The 16,675-nt window shown below is 50.7% G+C and overlaps 1 protein-coding gene across 1 annotated transcript; it reads right to left on the bottom strand.

Annotated features, from left to right (window-relative positions):
• Positions 1 to 1,793: 1,793 nt before the first annotated feature.
• Positions 1,794 to 13,409, bottom strand: PLVAP (plasmalemma vesicle associated protein). Its single transcript, XM_004688188.2, has 6 exons — positions 12,949 to 13,409; positions 9,342 to 9,438; positions 8,551 to 9,254; positions 6,347 to 6,404; positions 6,143 to 6,224; positions 1,794 to 2,326 (listed from the first exon to the last, which is right to left on the bottom strand). The coding sequence occupies exons 1-6, from the start codon at positions 13,315 to 13,317 to the stop codon at positions 2,320 to 2,322; spliced, it is 1,317 nt and encodes a 438-aa protein (XP_004688245.2). The 5' UTR covers positions 13,318 to 13,409; the 3' UTR covers positions 1,794 to 2,319.
• Positions 13,410 to 16,675: the final 3,266 nt, after the last annotated feature.

The raw sequence follows: 16,675 nt of genomic DNA, 5'->3' as shown, positions 1-16,675 counted from the left end.
AGGGAGGGGGTCAGCCAATTGCTCCCTGGCTGGTACTCAGCCCCTCCTGGGGCCTCAGGAGAACCACCAGCCTGGGAGAGTCAGAGCCATGTGGTCAGGGCAGGAGAGTGATGGTTGGGGCTGGGGACTACATGTGGGACACCTAGGAGGGCTGCCTGGAAGAGGAATGTCTGGTGCTAGACCTTGGAAGGAGATGAGCTTGCCAGGCAAGTAAAAGGTGATCTAGTCTGAGGGTACAGTGCAAATTAACAGTTGGGGAGTCTTCAGTCAGAGTAATAACCACCCAGAAAAACTGGAGCAAGGGCTGGGCTGTGTGTGAAGGGAGGGGCAGAAAAGAGCTGAGGGTCCCTCCGGACCAGTATGGGAGTTATACTGGAGGCCAAGGCTGAAGTCAGGGAGTTGGACAGCGGAGTCACGGTCCCCACGGAGGCCAGGTTGGTGGGTTCGTATCCTGGGATGTTCCAGGTGGGAGAGGCTGCCCAACGGACAGAGACTTGTGCCCAGTGTTTGGAGACTTGAGTGACTTCTTATAGCCATTTCACAGATGATAAAATGAAGGCTGAGATGGATTGACCCAAGATTCAAATCCCCAAATTAAGCCTTCTCTCCAAGACTGCAGGCTGCCTGAGCAGTAGTTTGGAGTCCAGGGACGTCTCCACTTCCTTGGGGCCTCTTGATTGGCCCGTCTGGGCAGGCTGGCCGGGCTGACCCCCTGCCCTGGCTTGGCGGGGCCCCAGCTGAGTGTTTCCTGCAGCCGCTGTCTCTCACCCGTGTTTCCGGATCCCGGAAATATCGCTCCTTTGTCCCTCCTGGCTGGCCTGCCCTAAGCGTGGCGTTGCCAACCTCAGCTTGTCTGACTCATTCCCTCTCTGTCCTGGGTCTCAGAGGACAGTGGTATTGGTTGCAGGGGTGGGGCCTGGGGAGGTTAGAGGGGAAAAGACCATTTGAGATTCTACATTTGAATTTTGGGTCATTTCCCCATCATGCATTCCTTCCTGGAGTTGTTAATTTTCAGAGCTTAAGTTCCAGGCCTGGGGTTTCTGAATCAAAGAATTTGTGCAGCTTGACTTTTATTAAATGTTACCAAATTCATTTCCAGAAGGGACCAAAACTGGATTTTTATTTCTACCAGTCTGGTAGGAAATTGCTCCTTTCCCTGTGACTTCACCAACAGTGGTTATTATGATTTTTAAACATTTCCCCCTCGGTCTGCTGGGGATCAGGCGGTCTCCCCATGTCCTGCTAATGTTTTTCCTCAGCTACCCTCTAACTTAGTGTCCTGTTAGTTGATGCACACCCAAACTGGACACCGGTGTTCTTTCTGAAATCCCATTCTGCCAAAAATAAAACCAAACAAAACAAATGTCCTAGGACTCTTGTGAGACTGTTCCTGGAATCATTTTCTCGAGAAGTTCCTGCCATTAACAGCAGCTTGCAGCATCCTGGCAATTGTCACTACAATTGCAAACCAAGAAAAACAAAGCCACAAATTATTAAACTGCTTTTTAAGAAACTCTTTTAAAATCCATTTTAAAGAAATACCGTATAACAGCAGTGAGGCCACTGCGGGGCCTGGTAGTAGGCTCCCTAGACCCTTCTGTCAGATGGTGACTTTTGACTTTTTTTTCCACATAAGGAAAGTCCTACACCTGGAAAGGGGGACACTGGTACCCCACTCCCAGATTGAATGCTCTTCTGAACTGGGACTTAAGGGAAGGAGTTCTTGTTTCTAGTCTTTTCTTCCCCATGGCCATGAAGCACCTCTTCAAAGCGGAAATCATGACTCTGGAATCTTTGAAGGATTTTCTGGCGTTTATTTGGTGTCAGGGAAAAGGTAAATGTCTTCCCTTTCTACTTCCAGGCCCAGTGCTCTGGGGGTGACAGGTGAGGAAAGGGAATAAGAAATTGGAGGCGGGGTGGTGGGATCAGGGGCTGTGTAGAGGGTGGAAGCTGGACTCCTGTGCCTGGAGAGCTGCGACATGGGGCCAGGGCTGGGCAGACAGAGGGCACGTGACGGCTGTCGCTCGCTTGAGTCTGGGCCGTGTGAGCGGTTCGCACACGGCGCCTAGGCATCCTTGTGTCCATCTACGCATCTGTGGGAACGGGGCTGTGTGGTGTGGCGTGAGCCTGGGAGAGTACTGTGGGGTGTGGCTGGGCGGGGACGGCGTGGGCACAGGCTGAGGGCACCCAACTTGCTGTGTGTGCGGAGGTCGTGAGCTTCAGTCCTCACTGCATCCTATGCCACGGGTGCCTCGCTGTGCCGTTTCTGCTCACCAGCCGGCCCGGGGCACCCCTCAGTCCTTGGGGTCCAGGGCCCCCTTAGCCACTAGGTAGGGATAAGAGATGGGAAGGTAACAGTGTGTTAGACAGAAGGACAAACCTTGGACAGATGGGCGGCCCTGTTTTGTTTCCGAGCACCCTAGGCTTCCTTTGGGGTCAGCCTCCCCACGAGAGCCTCCTGCTTATTGAACCTCTCAGGACCCGTGGGACTCAAATGTTTGCCTTTCCATTACATAAATGAAGGCACTGAGTTCAGAGCAGCCACCTCGTACTCCAGACTTCATCTGTGGTCAGACGATCCTGGGAGTCTGCCCAAGTCCCTGACCCACCCTTGGACCCAAAGGCAGGGCCTCAGCTCTCTTCTGTTTACACAGAACCACCAGGCTGGACCCTAATCCATTCCAGGCAGGGTTTTCTAATGAGCCTGCCCTTGCTCTTATATCCCCCATGGCTCCCCAGCACTCACAGGACAAAGCTAGATCCTCTGGACTGGCATTCCAGACTCCACCCACTCTGCCCCCTGCCAGGCCTCCTCATCAGGGACTCAAACCCTGCCAAAGACCTCCAAATTTCCAAGAAGATTTGCACTGCCTCCCCTTCTGCCCCCTGCCTTTGCAGAAGCCATCCACTGCTGCGGTGCCCTTCCCCCTCCAGGGCCTGGCAGAAGTTCTCATGAGGGGTCAGGGGTTGGCGCAGAGGCTGTTTCCTGGTGGGGGAAGAGGGGTCTCAGCCAAGTCCTGCTTCCTCTGGCCCCCCTCCCTTCCTTCCCTGGCTCTTCCCTGGGGCCCCACTAGCCTCAGGTTCCTTGGCTGATTCCTGTTCCCCTCCCCCTTCCAGGCTCCTGGCCAGTCCTGATATATATTCTTCCCCCACTCCTGCCTGCTGGCTTGCCAGGTTTCAGAGACGAGCCCCCCACCACCACCCCTTCCATCGCTCACTTGACCAGCGAGTCCCCTGGCCCTTGCTTTCCTTCATCAGCCTAGGAGCTCACCTCCTCCCACTTGCCCTCCTCGCACCCACTCTACCCCAGCCCTCACCCAAACTCAGGGTCTTTGCATGGGCTGTATGAGTGGCTTGGTGCACCTTTCCCAGGATGCCTCCTCACGGCTCTGAGAGGTCTCTAATCAAATGTCACTCTCCCCTAAGATCAGGGAAGACTGTCTTGGCCCCCCCAAGAACAATTCCAACCTCCCCACAACACCCCTTCTCTGTCGCACTCATATCCAAGGGGCCCTAAATGACTCATCTCTATGATCTGGCGGCCCACAGTGGGCCCCACGAGGTCAGGTTTCTGTTCCTTATGGCGTCCCATATTCTTGGGCTGAATGAACAAAGAATCATTATAGTGATGCAGGTGAACTTGAGCCACATTTGCTGTGTGCCTGTCACAGCTGGTGCTGAACTCTCACCTTGACCTTCCACACTGAGACTTCTGCCATCTCTACCCATGTAGCCCCGGAGCCAAAATTTATCTAATACTTGTAGTCATATCAAGTATGACTACAAGTCATATTGTTGTTGTTGTTTTTTTAATTAAAATAAATTGATTGCCAAAGAAAATCCATCAGTTGGGGCCTCCCTGGTGGCCTGGGGTTAAGTCTCAGCACTGCTACTGCGAGGGCCCACCATGAAGGCCTGGGTTCCTCCCAGGCCAGGGAGCTGACCACATGGCCGGAAGACCTCTCCTGACCCGCCCACTGCTCCCCTCAGCAGAGTTTCAGTAGACCCACTTGTTCTGCTCCCCACTCTGTCTCTGGTGAATCCTCTCACCTCAGACCTATACTCCAGTTCTGTATGCATAAATAAATAAATCTTTAAAGGGCCCTCCCTGGTGGGGCAATGGGTTAAAGCACAGCACTGCAGGCAGGCCGCAGCCCCTTCAGTAGGAATTCAATTCACCAGTCCCGGAGGTGACCCACATGACACACCAGACCTCTTCTGTCTTGCCCGCTGCTCCCCTCAGCAGTGTACTTTGTCGATCTGCCTGTTCTGCTCCCCACTCTGTCCTGGTGAAGCTTCTCAATCCCCTTGCACCTCTAGCCTGTACCCCAGTTCTGTATGCATACGTGAATAAATAAATCTGTAAAAGTAATCAGTAAAATTCCCTTTAAAAATAAATAAACAAAAATAAATCTTTGAAAACAATGTTCAACTAAAGAGCAAGGTGTTCTGATCAAGTTGGGGTGACCTCGGGTATTCCCTGGTTTTGTGAACTTGGGATATGCATGTGTTGGGGGGGGCTGTCATTAGGTGGATGCATTAGCATCTGGGAGATGTTATCAAGCCCTTGAGGAAAGGATTGGAGTGGAATAGGAATTGACCCTCTCGACTGGACTCTCGAGGGGGTGATTTAATGCACTGGGTCTACCCCACATTTGGCACATCAAAAATCTCCATGCTATGATCCTGTGAGCCTGGATCGCCCAGTGTCAACTGAGGGCCCAGAGCTGCAGCTTCCTGCTCACCTGCGACTTTGCAGGTGCCTCTCACTTTCCCCCTCCTTTTTCTAATAAACCTGTACTTTAAAAATATATAAAAAATACAGAGAGTGAATCCAGAGCTGATGGCCCCTGCTCGCCCCTGGTCCCTCTCCCAAAGGCAGGCAAAGCAAGGCTGGAGCCCAGAAGTCCTTCCTGCGACCCTGCAGAGAGAAGCAGGAGGGGCCCAGACTTAAGTAAGCATTGTTTTCTCCATCAATGGGATGTCATTTGGGGTAAACAATGTCAAGAGCTTCCCCGGTCTCATCTGGGGCCAGGACAGGCCTAGGCTGAGAGCCTGGCTCCAGCCAGGACCTGCTGACGCATGACCTGGGGCTGGTCACTTCCTTGGGGCTTCAGTTCCCTCCTCTGAGAAGTGGGGTTAGTAATAATAGAAGCTCCTTCCTTGCCACCAGGGCTCTGGGCCAAGATGGAGAGAGGAAAACTGTTTGCTGGGAGCAGGGGCCTCCTCCCCTCCCCCACCCCCATCTCAGACATCCCTCTCTGTAACCTACTTGAGGGATTGCTCCCAGAGCTTTCCAGTGAGTTAGTTGCGAGTTACGTGAGCCCTGAGTCAAGGGACTGAGTGCCCTGCCAGAGGGTTTGTAGAAAGAGGCATCGTGGAGATGGAGTTGATGTGGAGACCTCCAGTGGGTAGTTGACAACTCTGGAGGTTGGTTTGGCCCAGGGCCTGCATTTCACACCCCACCCCACACTGGAAGAAACCCAGGGTTGACAATACCAAGTGGCAGAGTCAACAAGGCACTGGCTTTGGGGTCAGAGGGCTCTGACTTAAAGTCCAGAATGCCTCTCTGAGCCTCAGACCTCACCGTGCTGAAGGATGCCAAACCCTGCCTCCCTGGTGAGCTGTACCGATGGGAATATAACCCAGTCATAGGAAGGCCACATGATGTTTTCGGGGTGATGGCCTGAGTCACCCTCCCTGGGACATGCACGGTGTGACCCCATAGATAAGCAGATGCTGGGTGTTGAGGAAGCTACAAACAGCTCTGCCACTCCCTGATCTGTTAGCCAGGGCCCGAGGTAACCCATTCTGTACCGAATTTTCCTCATCCAGAAAGTACGGATCATAATAGCTCACTCACTGATGAGGACTGAAGGAGTTAACTGCAGAGTGCTTAGAATTGTGCTGGGTTCATGGTGGGATCTAATTATTACACACTTTTCATCGCCTTCTTATGGCTCCTTCACAGTTCCTCCAGCCTCCATTCAGGGGGGTTCACATGTCTGGGTCACTGCTGTATCCTCAGGCCCAGCATAGGGCCTGGTAGAAAGCAGGTGTTCAATTAAGGAAGTAGCAAGTACAAGATAAGCTTCCCTCCACGCTGGTCCTGTTCCCAGTCTCCTCCTGCCTAGCGCCTCACCTGGATGGGGATATGGCATTGCGTGCAGGGATCCTTTGGGATTCCAGGATCCTCTTCTTGAATTCCTCTAGGTGAGCAGGGTCTGAAAGAGAAGAGGTAGGGTGTGACCGTCTACATCAGGAACCCCACTCCAGGCCAGAGTGGGCAACCTGGGATACCAGGTAGTAAGGAGTCCCCTTACCCACTCTACCCTCCATCACTCACCAATGGGTGGGGGGTTGGGGGCTGGGCCCACAGGCCTGGACATGGGGACCAGCTGAGACTGTAAAAAGAAGGATAGGTTAGTCGATACCAGAGTTTCTGGCTAAGTCCAGAGAAGCTCTTCCACATCCTTGGAGACCTGTGTCTGAGGCCCTTCCAGGGTGTAAAGATAGGCAGATACCATGGAGAGGGACATGTGATAATGGATGTACAATCCTTACACCCACCCTCCCTCGAATGTCAGGTTGACTTCCCTTGGCAGCCCCCAGATGCCCCATTCTGCAGAAACGGCTGGCCTCAGTCTCAGCACCACTTTGGCCTCACTCCATGACTACAGTTGAATCCCTGTACCCAACCCAGTCCCCGCTAGACTAAAGCAAACCTGCTCTGTAAACCACATGTATCTCAATCCTCAATGCTATCCCGTGATCGCCAGGTCTTCCAAATTCAAAATCCAAAACCAATTCATAACCTGAGCCCTTACAATCTGATCCAAATATGAAAATGGGAACTTTATTAGACTCAAGTCCAGTCCTAATCTGATATCTGTAACTAGCTCTAACTCTACCCTAAGCCATCCCCTAGATCTAGCCACTATGAAAATGCCAAGCCCAACCCTACTCCCCCATTGTCGGCCCTGCTCCATCATGACCACTCACAAGCGCCTTCCCAATGCCACACTTAGCTCCAGCTCAGCCTTAGGCCACAACCTCCGCGTGAAATAAGCCCAGCCTGGTCTACTCCAGATCAGCACCCGCATTTCTTCTACTCTACACCAAACCCTAACTCTCCTTATCTCAGCCCCAATGTATTCCAACCCTAAGCCAGGGTCACCTGATCTTTTACCTCAAATAGATCCCAGCACCAGTCCTATTCAACCCCCAACATCCACCCTAAATCAATCCAATCTCAACTGCTAATCCATGGTCAATGCCAATTCCAATCCTAATCCTAATGCATATGAAATCCTAAACCTACTTTTTAAAAAAAAGACATTTATTTATTTATGCACACAAGAACTGGGGTGTAGGCCAGACGTACAGGAGGTGAGGGTTTACCAGAGTGGGGTGCAGAATAAGTGGGTTGACTGAAATACAGTGCTGAGGAGGGCAGCGCGTGGGTCAGAAGAGGTCTGCTGCACTATGTGGGTCACTTCCCTGGCTGGGGATCAAACTCATATACTGCAGTCACTGCTGATAGCTTCACAGTGCTGTGCTTTAACCCCTGACCTAAAACCACTATTGGTACCAAGCTTCTAATCATCTCTAAAGCCACCAGCCACCTACATCTGACTGTGCCTCAACTCAGCCCAATTCCAAAGCCACCAAAATCCCAGAATCAAGTCTCACCAACCATAGATCCAACAGCCACCCTGCAAGTGACCTTTCCTCCAATATTTTACCCTTCTTCATAACCCAAATTCAACCCCAATTGTAAGGCTAGTAAAATCTTAGCTAGAGTCCAGTCCTTAACCCAAACCAACTGCAGACATCAATGTCACTAAGAGCTCACCTTGACCCGACTCTAAAGAGGAACTCTACATCCACAACAAACCTTTCTCTAGACCTGTGTCAACACTCATCATTATCCCAAGGCCACTGTCAACCCTAACCCATTTCCCAAAGACCTCCAACTCAATTCCTACATTCCAAGCACCTCCAACTCAATTTCTATATTCCAACCTTGAAGCAAACCTACCAGTGAATCCCTCAACCTAACCTAAGCCAATTTTGATATTCACCAGTCACTCTAATCTCAACCTTGATCCTTACTCCTTTTTCAATATCATTCCAATTCCACCCCAATCCTCATGTCAATAAAATGCCACATTCATACATAAACACATCCTAAATCCAACTATGGACAGTCACTACTAGTGATACCAGCCTTGATTCTGAATTCCCTTTCAATGCCTGGGCTCAACCCAACTCCAAAGCATTCAAAACTCTAGAATTGCCCCCCACTCAACTCCAGACCAGACAGTCACTTATCTCCAATTTAACCTTTGCCCTTCCTCAATATTGATCCCCATCCCAGACTCTGCCCCAATCCTCACACCACTAAGACTCTTAAGTGAGTCCCAATTAACTCTATCTAGATGGGGGAAATGATTTCAAACCCAAGTTCAAATCCAAATTCAACATCACCACAAATATGGCTTCCAGGCCCAAGCCCAAGGCAACCTGGATCTGGCCCCACCCACCCACCTTGGCCTTGATGCAGGTCTCCACGGCTGCGTTGCTCATAGACAGTTGTATCTTGAGCTGCTCAACTTCCTTCTTCTTCTCTTCCAGTTCCTTGGCCAAGTTGTCACGCTCCTTTCGCAGTGTGGCCTTTTCCTCCAGAGCGAGCTGGGTCTGCCGGGCACATTCCGCGTGAAGCTTGGCCTCCCGGGCCTGGGCCTCCTTCTCCACCTTCTGCTTGGCCTCCTGGCTGGCCTGCAGGTTCTGCTCAACCTCTAGCTTCTGGCGCTGGAGGTCTGAGTTCTCACGAGCCACGCGTTCGATGCCAGACCGCAGGCTCCGCGCCAGCTCCTCCACCTTGGTGCTCATGTGGGTGGGCATGAGATCACACATCCTCCGGATGGTATTCACTTCTGGGTTGTAAATGCTGTAGCCTATGGTGTCGAGGGTGCGCGGAATGATGGAGTCCTTCCAGAGGTTACGCAAGTCCGTCTCAAACTTGTCCTTGTCCAGGGGGACGCAGAGGGTCTGCACCTTTTGTAGCCGATCCTCTGCCAGCTGTCGCTCTTGCCGCAGCTGCTCCCGGATCTTGACACACTCAGCCAGCTGCTCCTCTGCCACTCGCTTGCCCAGTGCCAGGCCCTCCTTTTCCTTGGTGCACATCACCTTCTCCTTTGCCATCTCCACTTCTACACTCTTGATCTTCTGGTTCATTGTGAAGACCAAGGCTAGGGGTACAGCCAGAAAGGTTGGGGACCACCAAGAGCCGGGGCAGGGAAGCCTCCACCCCACCCTCTTCTGGGAAGGCCACTCACCATCACAAGTCTTGTTATTCTCCTTCAGTTGCTCCTGGCATTTCACCTCGTTTAAGATGATGGCAGCTATGTATGGCTGGCTGTTGACGTACATCACCTACCCAGGTGGGACACCGGAAAGAGCTCAGTGAGTGGCCCCTCTCACAAGCCCCCCACGCCTGCCTGGGGCTTTGGGGCTGGGAGCCTCGAGCCCGCACCCAGGTGGCCTGGGCTGGCCCAGTTCAAGAGGGCTCAGCGCCTTATAGGGCATGTTGGCCTGGCCTTCAAAAGGCGTTACAACTGAATACTGTCTGGCATAAAAAGGAACAGATACTGACACATGATGTGACCTGGGGGAACTTTGAAAGGTTAATTCACACTCACTGTCAACTGAATTCTCTTTTTAAAGATTTATTTATTTGTGCATACAGAACTGGGATACAGGCCAGAGGTGCAGGGGCGGTGAGAGGATTCACCAGAGACAGAGTGGGGAGCAGAACAGGCAGATCAACAAAGTACACTGCTGAGGGGAGCAGCGGGCAAGACAGCAGAGGTCTGCTGTGCCATGTGGGTCACCTCTGGGGCCGGTGATCAAACTTGTGCTCAAGCGGCTGTGACTAGCTTCGTAGCGCTGTGTTTTTGTTTTTATTTTATAACAGTTTATTTTTACATCATTTTGTACTTTTTTTTTTTTCATCTCAATTGTAATCCCCACGGGTTTCCCATCACCAGGTCACCCGTGTGCCATCATCATAGTCCCTCGTAGTGCTGTGTTTTAACTTGTTGTGCCACCAGGGAGGGCTGCATTAGCAACTGATTTTTGATAAGGCTACGGTTATGGGCTGAATGATATGCCCCCACCCACCCCCCCAGATCTGTGAGTCCTAACCCTAGCACCTGAAAATGTACTTGTAGACAGGGTCTTTATAGAAGTGATTAAGATGAGGTCATTAGGGTAAGCCCTGATCCAGTAGGATTGGTTACTTTAGTTTTTCTTTTTAAGGGGAAATTTGAACATGGATTCAAGGAGAAATAGTAATCATGAAACCAAGAAGAGAGGCCTGAACACCTCCTTCCCTCACAGGAACCAGCCCTTCTGACACCTTGATCGTGTGCGCACATGTGTGTACGGAAATAGTATCTATTGTTTGAACACTGATCCAGTTTGTGGTACTTTGTTAAGGTAACTCTAGAAAATGAATGCAGTTGCCACAGTCGTGCCATGGAGAAAGAAAAGTCTTCAATTGAAGGTGTTGGATAACTGAAAGGCCACAGGCCAAGGAACAATGCTGGATGCCTACTGTGCATCATATATAAAAATTACTAAAAATGAACCAAAGCCCTAAAGAACAAAAGCTATAAAATTTCTTAGAAGAAAACCTAGTGACAAATGTGTGAAAAGACCTTCACCATTGTTAGTGTGGCAACTCCAACCGAAACTGCAGTGAGAGACTGTCTCACAGCCATTAGTGAGACCTTATATTAAAAACAAGAAAGGGGCTCTCCCAGGTGGCACCATGGGTTAAAGCGCAGCACTATGAAGCTGCCCACAGCCACTGCAGCATGAATTCGATTCCCGGCCAGGGAAGTGACCCACATGGTGCAGCAGACCCCTCCTTTCCCGCCTGCTGCTCCTCTCAGCAGTGTACTTCAGTACATCTACCTATTCTGCTCCCCACTCTGTCTCTGGTGAACCCTCTCCACCCCCACTCGCACCTCTGGCCTGTACCCCAGTTCCTGTATGCATAAATAAATAAATATTAAAAAAATAAAAAGAAGAAAGGACAGGAAGTATTGGTGAGAATGTGGAGAAATGGGAATTCTCAGACAGTAAGGTGGGCATGCGGGAAGAATGTTTCTTTCTTAGCCCTGATGGGAGAAAAACTTGAGATTCAAACCTACTACCATCAGTAGTGCAGCTCGCCAGATTGGGGTGGGGGCTGCTTCCCAGCATCAACACCCCTTCCCAAGATGGTGGGAGTATATCCTGGAGCCCAAGGAATCCCAGAGCCCTTGGAGTGAACCCTGTGGGGTTCTGGCCAAGAAGGGGTTATCAATTGGGAGAAAAGAAAAAGTGTAATTTTTCAAAATTTGAAGTTATAATGTTCTAGATTCTCAGATTTCAGATATTCTGTGATGGAGGAGTCCAGGGATCTGGGATGCCTGTGAGCATCTAAAACTTTGTGATCTTGGAATTCCTAATGGCTCCTGGACCCAATGGGCATATACATTCTAGAAGATTCGAATGGGCTCATTGTTAGGCATGCGAAATCTGAATGGGCCTGCTGGACCTGAGGGGGTCTGTAGAGGTACACAGTATTGTTCTGAGGTCTGAGGGGTGATCTGCTCCATTGGGGGCCTGAGGAGGGAAGCTCTAGTTTGGAGATGTCTAAGGGGTACATAGGCTTTCCTGCGGCCTCGGAGGCGGTCATCCCATTTTAGGAATCTGAGGAAGATCTGTCCCTCCTTGAAGGCTAAAGGGGGGAATTCACCCCATTCTTGGAGTTTGAGAGAAATGTACACATTCTGGGGAGAGACCCATCCTTCATTGGGAGATTTGAGGAGGAATTCAGGCAGTTTGGGAGACTGAGGAGGACCCATCCTTCATTGAGAACTTGCAGGGGAGGGAGATCATTCATTTTGGAGGTCCAAGGGAACCCACCTTACCTCAGGGGTTTGAGAGGGAGAGATTCACATTCCTTGGGCAGATCTGAGGGGAGCTATCATCCTCCCTACTGGCTGGGGAGCTTCATGCTGGATATCTACTTTAGAAAAACCGTATCACTGGACCCCAGGAAATAGAGAAAAATATGAAGCAATGGAGGCCTAAGATGAGTCAGCTTTCCTGAGGGGCCAGACAGGGGACCCTAGGAGGTCTGAGGCCCCAGCAGAGACCTTTCCTTCCAAAGCCCCCCACCTCAGTTAACCAGAAGAAACTGAGTTACTCCCCACCTCCAGTCTCTTAGCCAGATGCAGCCTCTACTTGGTGTCTTGGAGAGGGGTGTGTGTGTGTGTGTGTGTGTGTGTGTGTGTGTGAGAGAGAGAGAGAGAGAGAGAGAGAGAGAGGCTGACAGAGAACATAAATATCATTGGTGATTATTGAATCCAGTGAGCTTGACATGAGGGAGAGGTTAGAGGAGGCGACAGATTCCAGGAGACCTCCTAGGGTCCCCTGTTCTGGCCGCTCAGGAAAGCTGACTCATCTTAGGCCTCCATTACTTCATATTTTCCTCTATTTCCTGGGGTCCAGTGATATGGTTTTTCTAAACTAGATATCCAGCATGAAGCAAATATGGACTGTTCATTATTCATTTTACTGAGTAAGAACCAAAATGCTTTGAGTTCTTACTTAGCTGTCTCTACATAAAGTGCTTTTGCACATTAAGTCATGGCCCAGTTAATGGACAAGATGTCCAGTTAAACTTGAATTCTAGAGAGATAGTGAACAAAAAACAATTAGTATAAACTTTGCATGGGATGGACATACACTAACAAAAATCTGTATTGCTTATCTACACAGGCACTTCAGGTGAAAGGAAAGTCTGTGCCCGTCCCATCTCATGGGCAAAGTTTGGAGGGGTGAAGTTTAGCCCAGGTGCCCAGGGCTTGAGCCCCACCCCAGCCTTACCAGTTCAGTCTGGCACTGGCGGAAGCTGGCATTGATTCTGTCGAGGTCTCGGCGGGTGCTGCTATTCAGCTGCGACAAGGTTTCCTTCTGTTTGGTGGTGATGTTGAGCATCTTGGAAAAGTTGGCCTTGGTGGCTGTGAGCTCTACCACCTGGGCATGCAGAGTCTGCACGCGAAACTTGGAGGCCTGCAGGTTGGACTCGGTGCTCTCGTGTACATTGCCGTAGACCATGAAGAGGACGAGGCCCAGGATGATGAGGAACTGGATGAGCGAGACGAAAAGGAAGAAGTAGCGCAGGTAATACCAGCAGCCCCGGGAGCGGCTGCCTGCCTGCAAGTAGGGCCCTCCGTGCTCCGTGGCCAGGCCCATCGCTCGCTTGCTCACTCGTGGGGCTCCGAGGGTGCACGCCCTGCTCAGTGGCTCGGCTCTGCGTGGCAGCCTTCTGGACACTGCCTGCTGAGGTGAGGCGGGAGTGTTTATATTACTTCTCTTAATACTTCCTCTGCCTGGCTCCTTCCTGGCCAGGAGGAAACGGGGCTGCGGGTTATCACAGCCATTCAGTGAAGGGTGGGGGGGCCCAGGCACAGCTCTGCCTCTCTGATTAACACTGGGTGGGGCACTAGCTGCTTTGCGGACTATTCTCTCCTTTCTTTCATCAGCATTGTCTTGGGGTGGGGGGCTGAGGGCTGCAGGAGAAAAGAAGGGACTGACCCTGGTGCTGATGTCCACAGGGCAGGCCATATCTCCTGCAGGCCTGGTGATTCTGATTTGCCTCCCAGGCAGGGCCGCTTAATTGCTAATTGCACTAAATCAGGCTCCGTCTTATCCCCCCATCCCTATGCGTGGTGGAGGTGCAGCTTCTGCCCCGAGGCCCATTCCTGCGGGCACCTAAGTGCCCGGGAAGCAGCAGCAGCCGCAGCAGCAGCAGCAGCAGCAGCAGCAGCGCAGGCAGTGAATCTGGGTCTCTGGCTGTGGAGAGCAGCAGGGCCTGAGGGAGCCCAGGGGAGGGGCTTCTTTTGTTTGTGCCTTGGTTTCCCCTCTGTGGGATGATGATGCCTGGGTCACAGGGTGGGGAGAAAGGATTTGCTGTGGTTATTGCATTGTTTCCTGCTGGCAGCTTATCTGGCAGCTTATCTGTCCAGGAGATGGAGAGCAGATCCCTGGGTGAGAGGCACAGGAGTGCGGGGAGGGGTCCTCAGGGTAGTAAGCGTCTAGGAGGCAGAAGTTGGGTCGGGAAGGAGGAAGTTCCCAGGGGTGGGCAGGAAACCCCTGTCTGACTTTTGGCCTTTGCAGCTACCCGGTGATTCCTGATTTCTGATCCTTCCCAGGCTAGTGAAGGGAGGACCCTGGGGGCCGCAAGTGATGCCCAACCAGTTATTTCTCTAGGTTGACCAGGCCTACCCAGACCCCCACCCCAACAATGTGGAGTGGGAGAGGGACATTTTCCATTTTCCACCTCCATTATTGGGGGCCATGAAGGTAGAGTGAATATGAGGTTATATGTTAGTTAGGTCTTGGAGTTGAGACCAGGCTGTGTGACCTGGGAAAGGGACTTCTCTTTGTCACCATGCCTGACTTACACTCAGCCTTAATAAATGGTGGTATCTTTAAGGTGGGAGGGACTGGATCATGTGCCGTTTTTTGATGCTAGGCTGAGGACCTGAGACACTGTTAGGATAACCCAGGTCTGTAGGAGCACTGTGGGGACAGAACGTGACAGGGGTAGCACTTTGGGACCAGGGTCCAAGTTCAGGAATGGGGAAAATGTTTGGACCAATAAGGGGTGTGACATTCCTGGTGTGTACTTAGGATCCAGGCTACTAAAAAAAAAAAAAAAAAAAATCTAGGCTCTTTGTCATGATATATCCATGTGCTGCATATATGTACATATCAACACAATGTCTATCCTCAAGGAAAAGCAAAACAACCATAAATTCCCAGAAAAGTGAAAAGCCACCCTAATGGCCCAGATGTGCTACAAATTTGAGCAACTGTTCCAGTGTATGAAGAAGAGTTACAGACATACACACTAATGTCATTGCATCAATTGTTTCTTTTTGGCAGTATAATCTCTCACATTTTAAAAAACATTTTGCAAAGAAGAACTGGGGTGTAGGCCAGAGATATGAGGGTGAAAGTGTTACATGGCAGACAGTGAGGGGGACCCCTGAGCCCCCAAACCTGCCTGCTCTAGATAGTTTCTGCCATCTGTCGCATCAAGACAAAACAAGACTAATGGAAGTGTTGGGAGTGACAAAGTGCGGAGATTTACTGAGGGACTGGATAAGGGCAGTAATAAGTTAGGCCTTGCATCCAAGGGTGATAAGGTGGTAATAAACTGGGCCTTACATCCAATTAATGGGGCCTTGCGTCTGGGATGGGACTAGAAGAAGGTGATAATGAACTGGGTCTTACATCAAGGGACATAACAATGAGTCATTCCTTTGGAATCTGAGTTTAGGATCTATATAAGAGACCCTTCCCCCTTATTGAGTTGGCAGTAGCTGCCAACCCCACTCTAGGGGCTCCATCTCAGCTGCTGTCCGGGAGCAATAAACTCTGCTTGCTCAGCCTTTCTGCCTCCTGCCTTCCTTTCTTGCGGCCGGTCACAGAAGTTGGGACAAAATAGAAAGGAACTTCAATACAGTGATTATACAACACAGAAGATAAAGAATATAATTTCTAAATCAAACACCTGAAGTTACCCATCCCCTCGTGGGCAAAAGTCCACCCAAAAGGGATTGGCCCAAAGCAAGGCCTGAAAGCCAGACCCAAGACTATAGCACCTTCTGGCTGGGACCCATGGAAAAGGGTCAGAATGGCCAGATAAGTCTGGGAGGAAAAGAGCAAAATCAAAATTAGTATAAACACTGCCATAGTCAACCTCCCCATGGGTCTCTCACCCACGTCTGTTTCAACCAGTCCAGGGCCAAGAAATAAACATAGTTTGTTCACATGTCTCCCTGCTCCATGTGGCTTCCTCAGGTCTCCTTCTGGATCTCCATCCTGCTTCTTTCCTCCTCAGATTCCTTCTCTTCTTTTCTCTGCTCAGCTCCACCCTCCTTCTGGGTGGGGCAGGGAACCAGGAACTTCCCTTCTTGGGGACGACCCTGTTACAAAAAGACCCACCAGAGACAGAGTGGGGAGCAGAGCAGGCAGATCCACTGAAACACACTGCTGAGGGCAGCAGCGGGAGAGACAGGAGAGGGCTCCTGTGCCATGTGGGTCAGCTCCCTGGCATGGGATCGCACTGAGACTCAACCCCTAGGCCACCATGGAGGCCCTGATTGCATGCCTTGGATTTGTAATGTTTCTCTTCCAAATAACTGGTTTTAATTATTGATCTTTTTAAGTGGAAAGATATCATGATGGAACTTATTTTTTGCTCAATATTATGTCTTCCAGATCTGCTGTTTCCTTGTGCCTACTGTTGAGGTTTTCGCCATCTACATTACCATAATGACAGTCATTTACACTGTTTAGAATTTTTTTGTTTCAATGAACAAAATAAGAGTTAATATCAAATCCTCACAAATGAAATATGTGGATTCCAGAGCAGTTACATTTTGACAGCTGTCACCAACTTGTCCTTCAAAGAAGTTGTTTTCCTTGACACCCCTGCCAGCAATATCTAAAAACACTTTCCGAGTATAAACTTTCTGTGTCCCTGGACAGAAAATTCCAGTGGGAGGAGGCGAGCAGCCCATGGATGAGCAAGGGCCCCAAT

This window comes from Condylura cristata, unplaced genomic scaffold (genome assembly GCF_000260355.1).
Source record: "Condylura cristata isolate star-nosed mole 26May11 unplaced genomic scaffold, ConCri1.0 scaffold00024, whole genome shotgun sequence".
In the NCBI taxonomy this organism is placed as follows: domain Eukaryota; kingdom Metazoa; phylum Chordata; class Mammalia; order Eulipotyphla; family Talpidae; genus Condylura; species Condylura cristata.
Note: the sequence above shows the minus strand (reverse complement) of the source record. Positions and strands in the feature narration are given on the sequence as shown.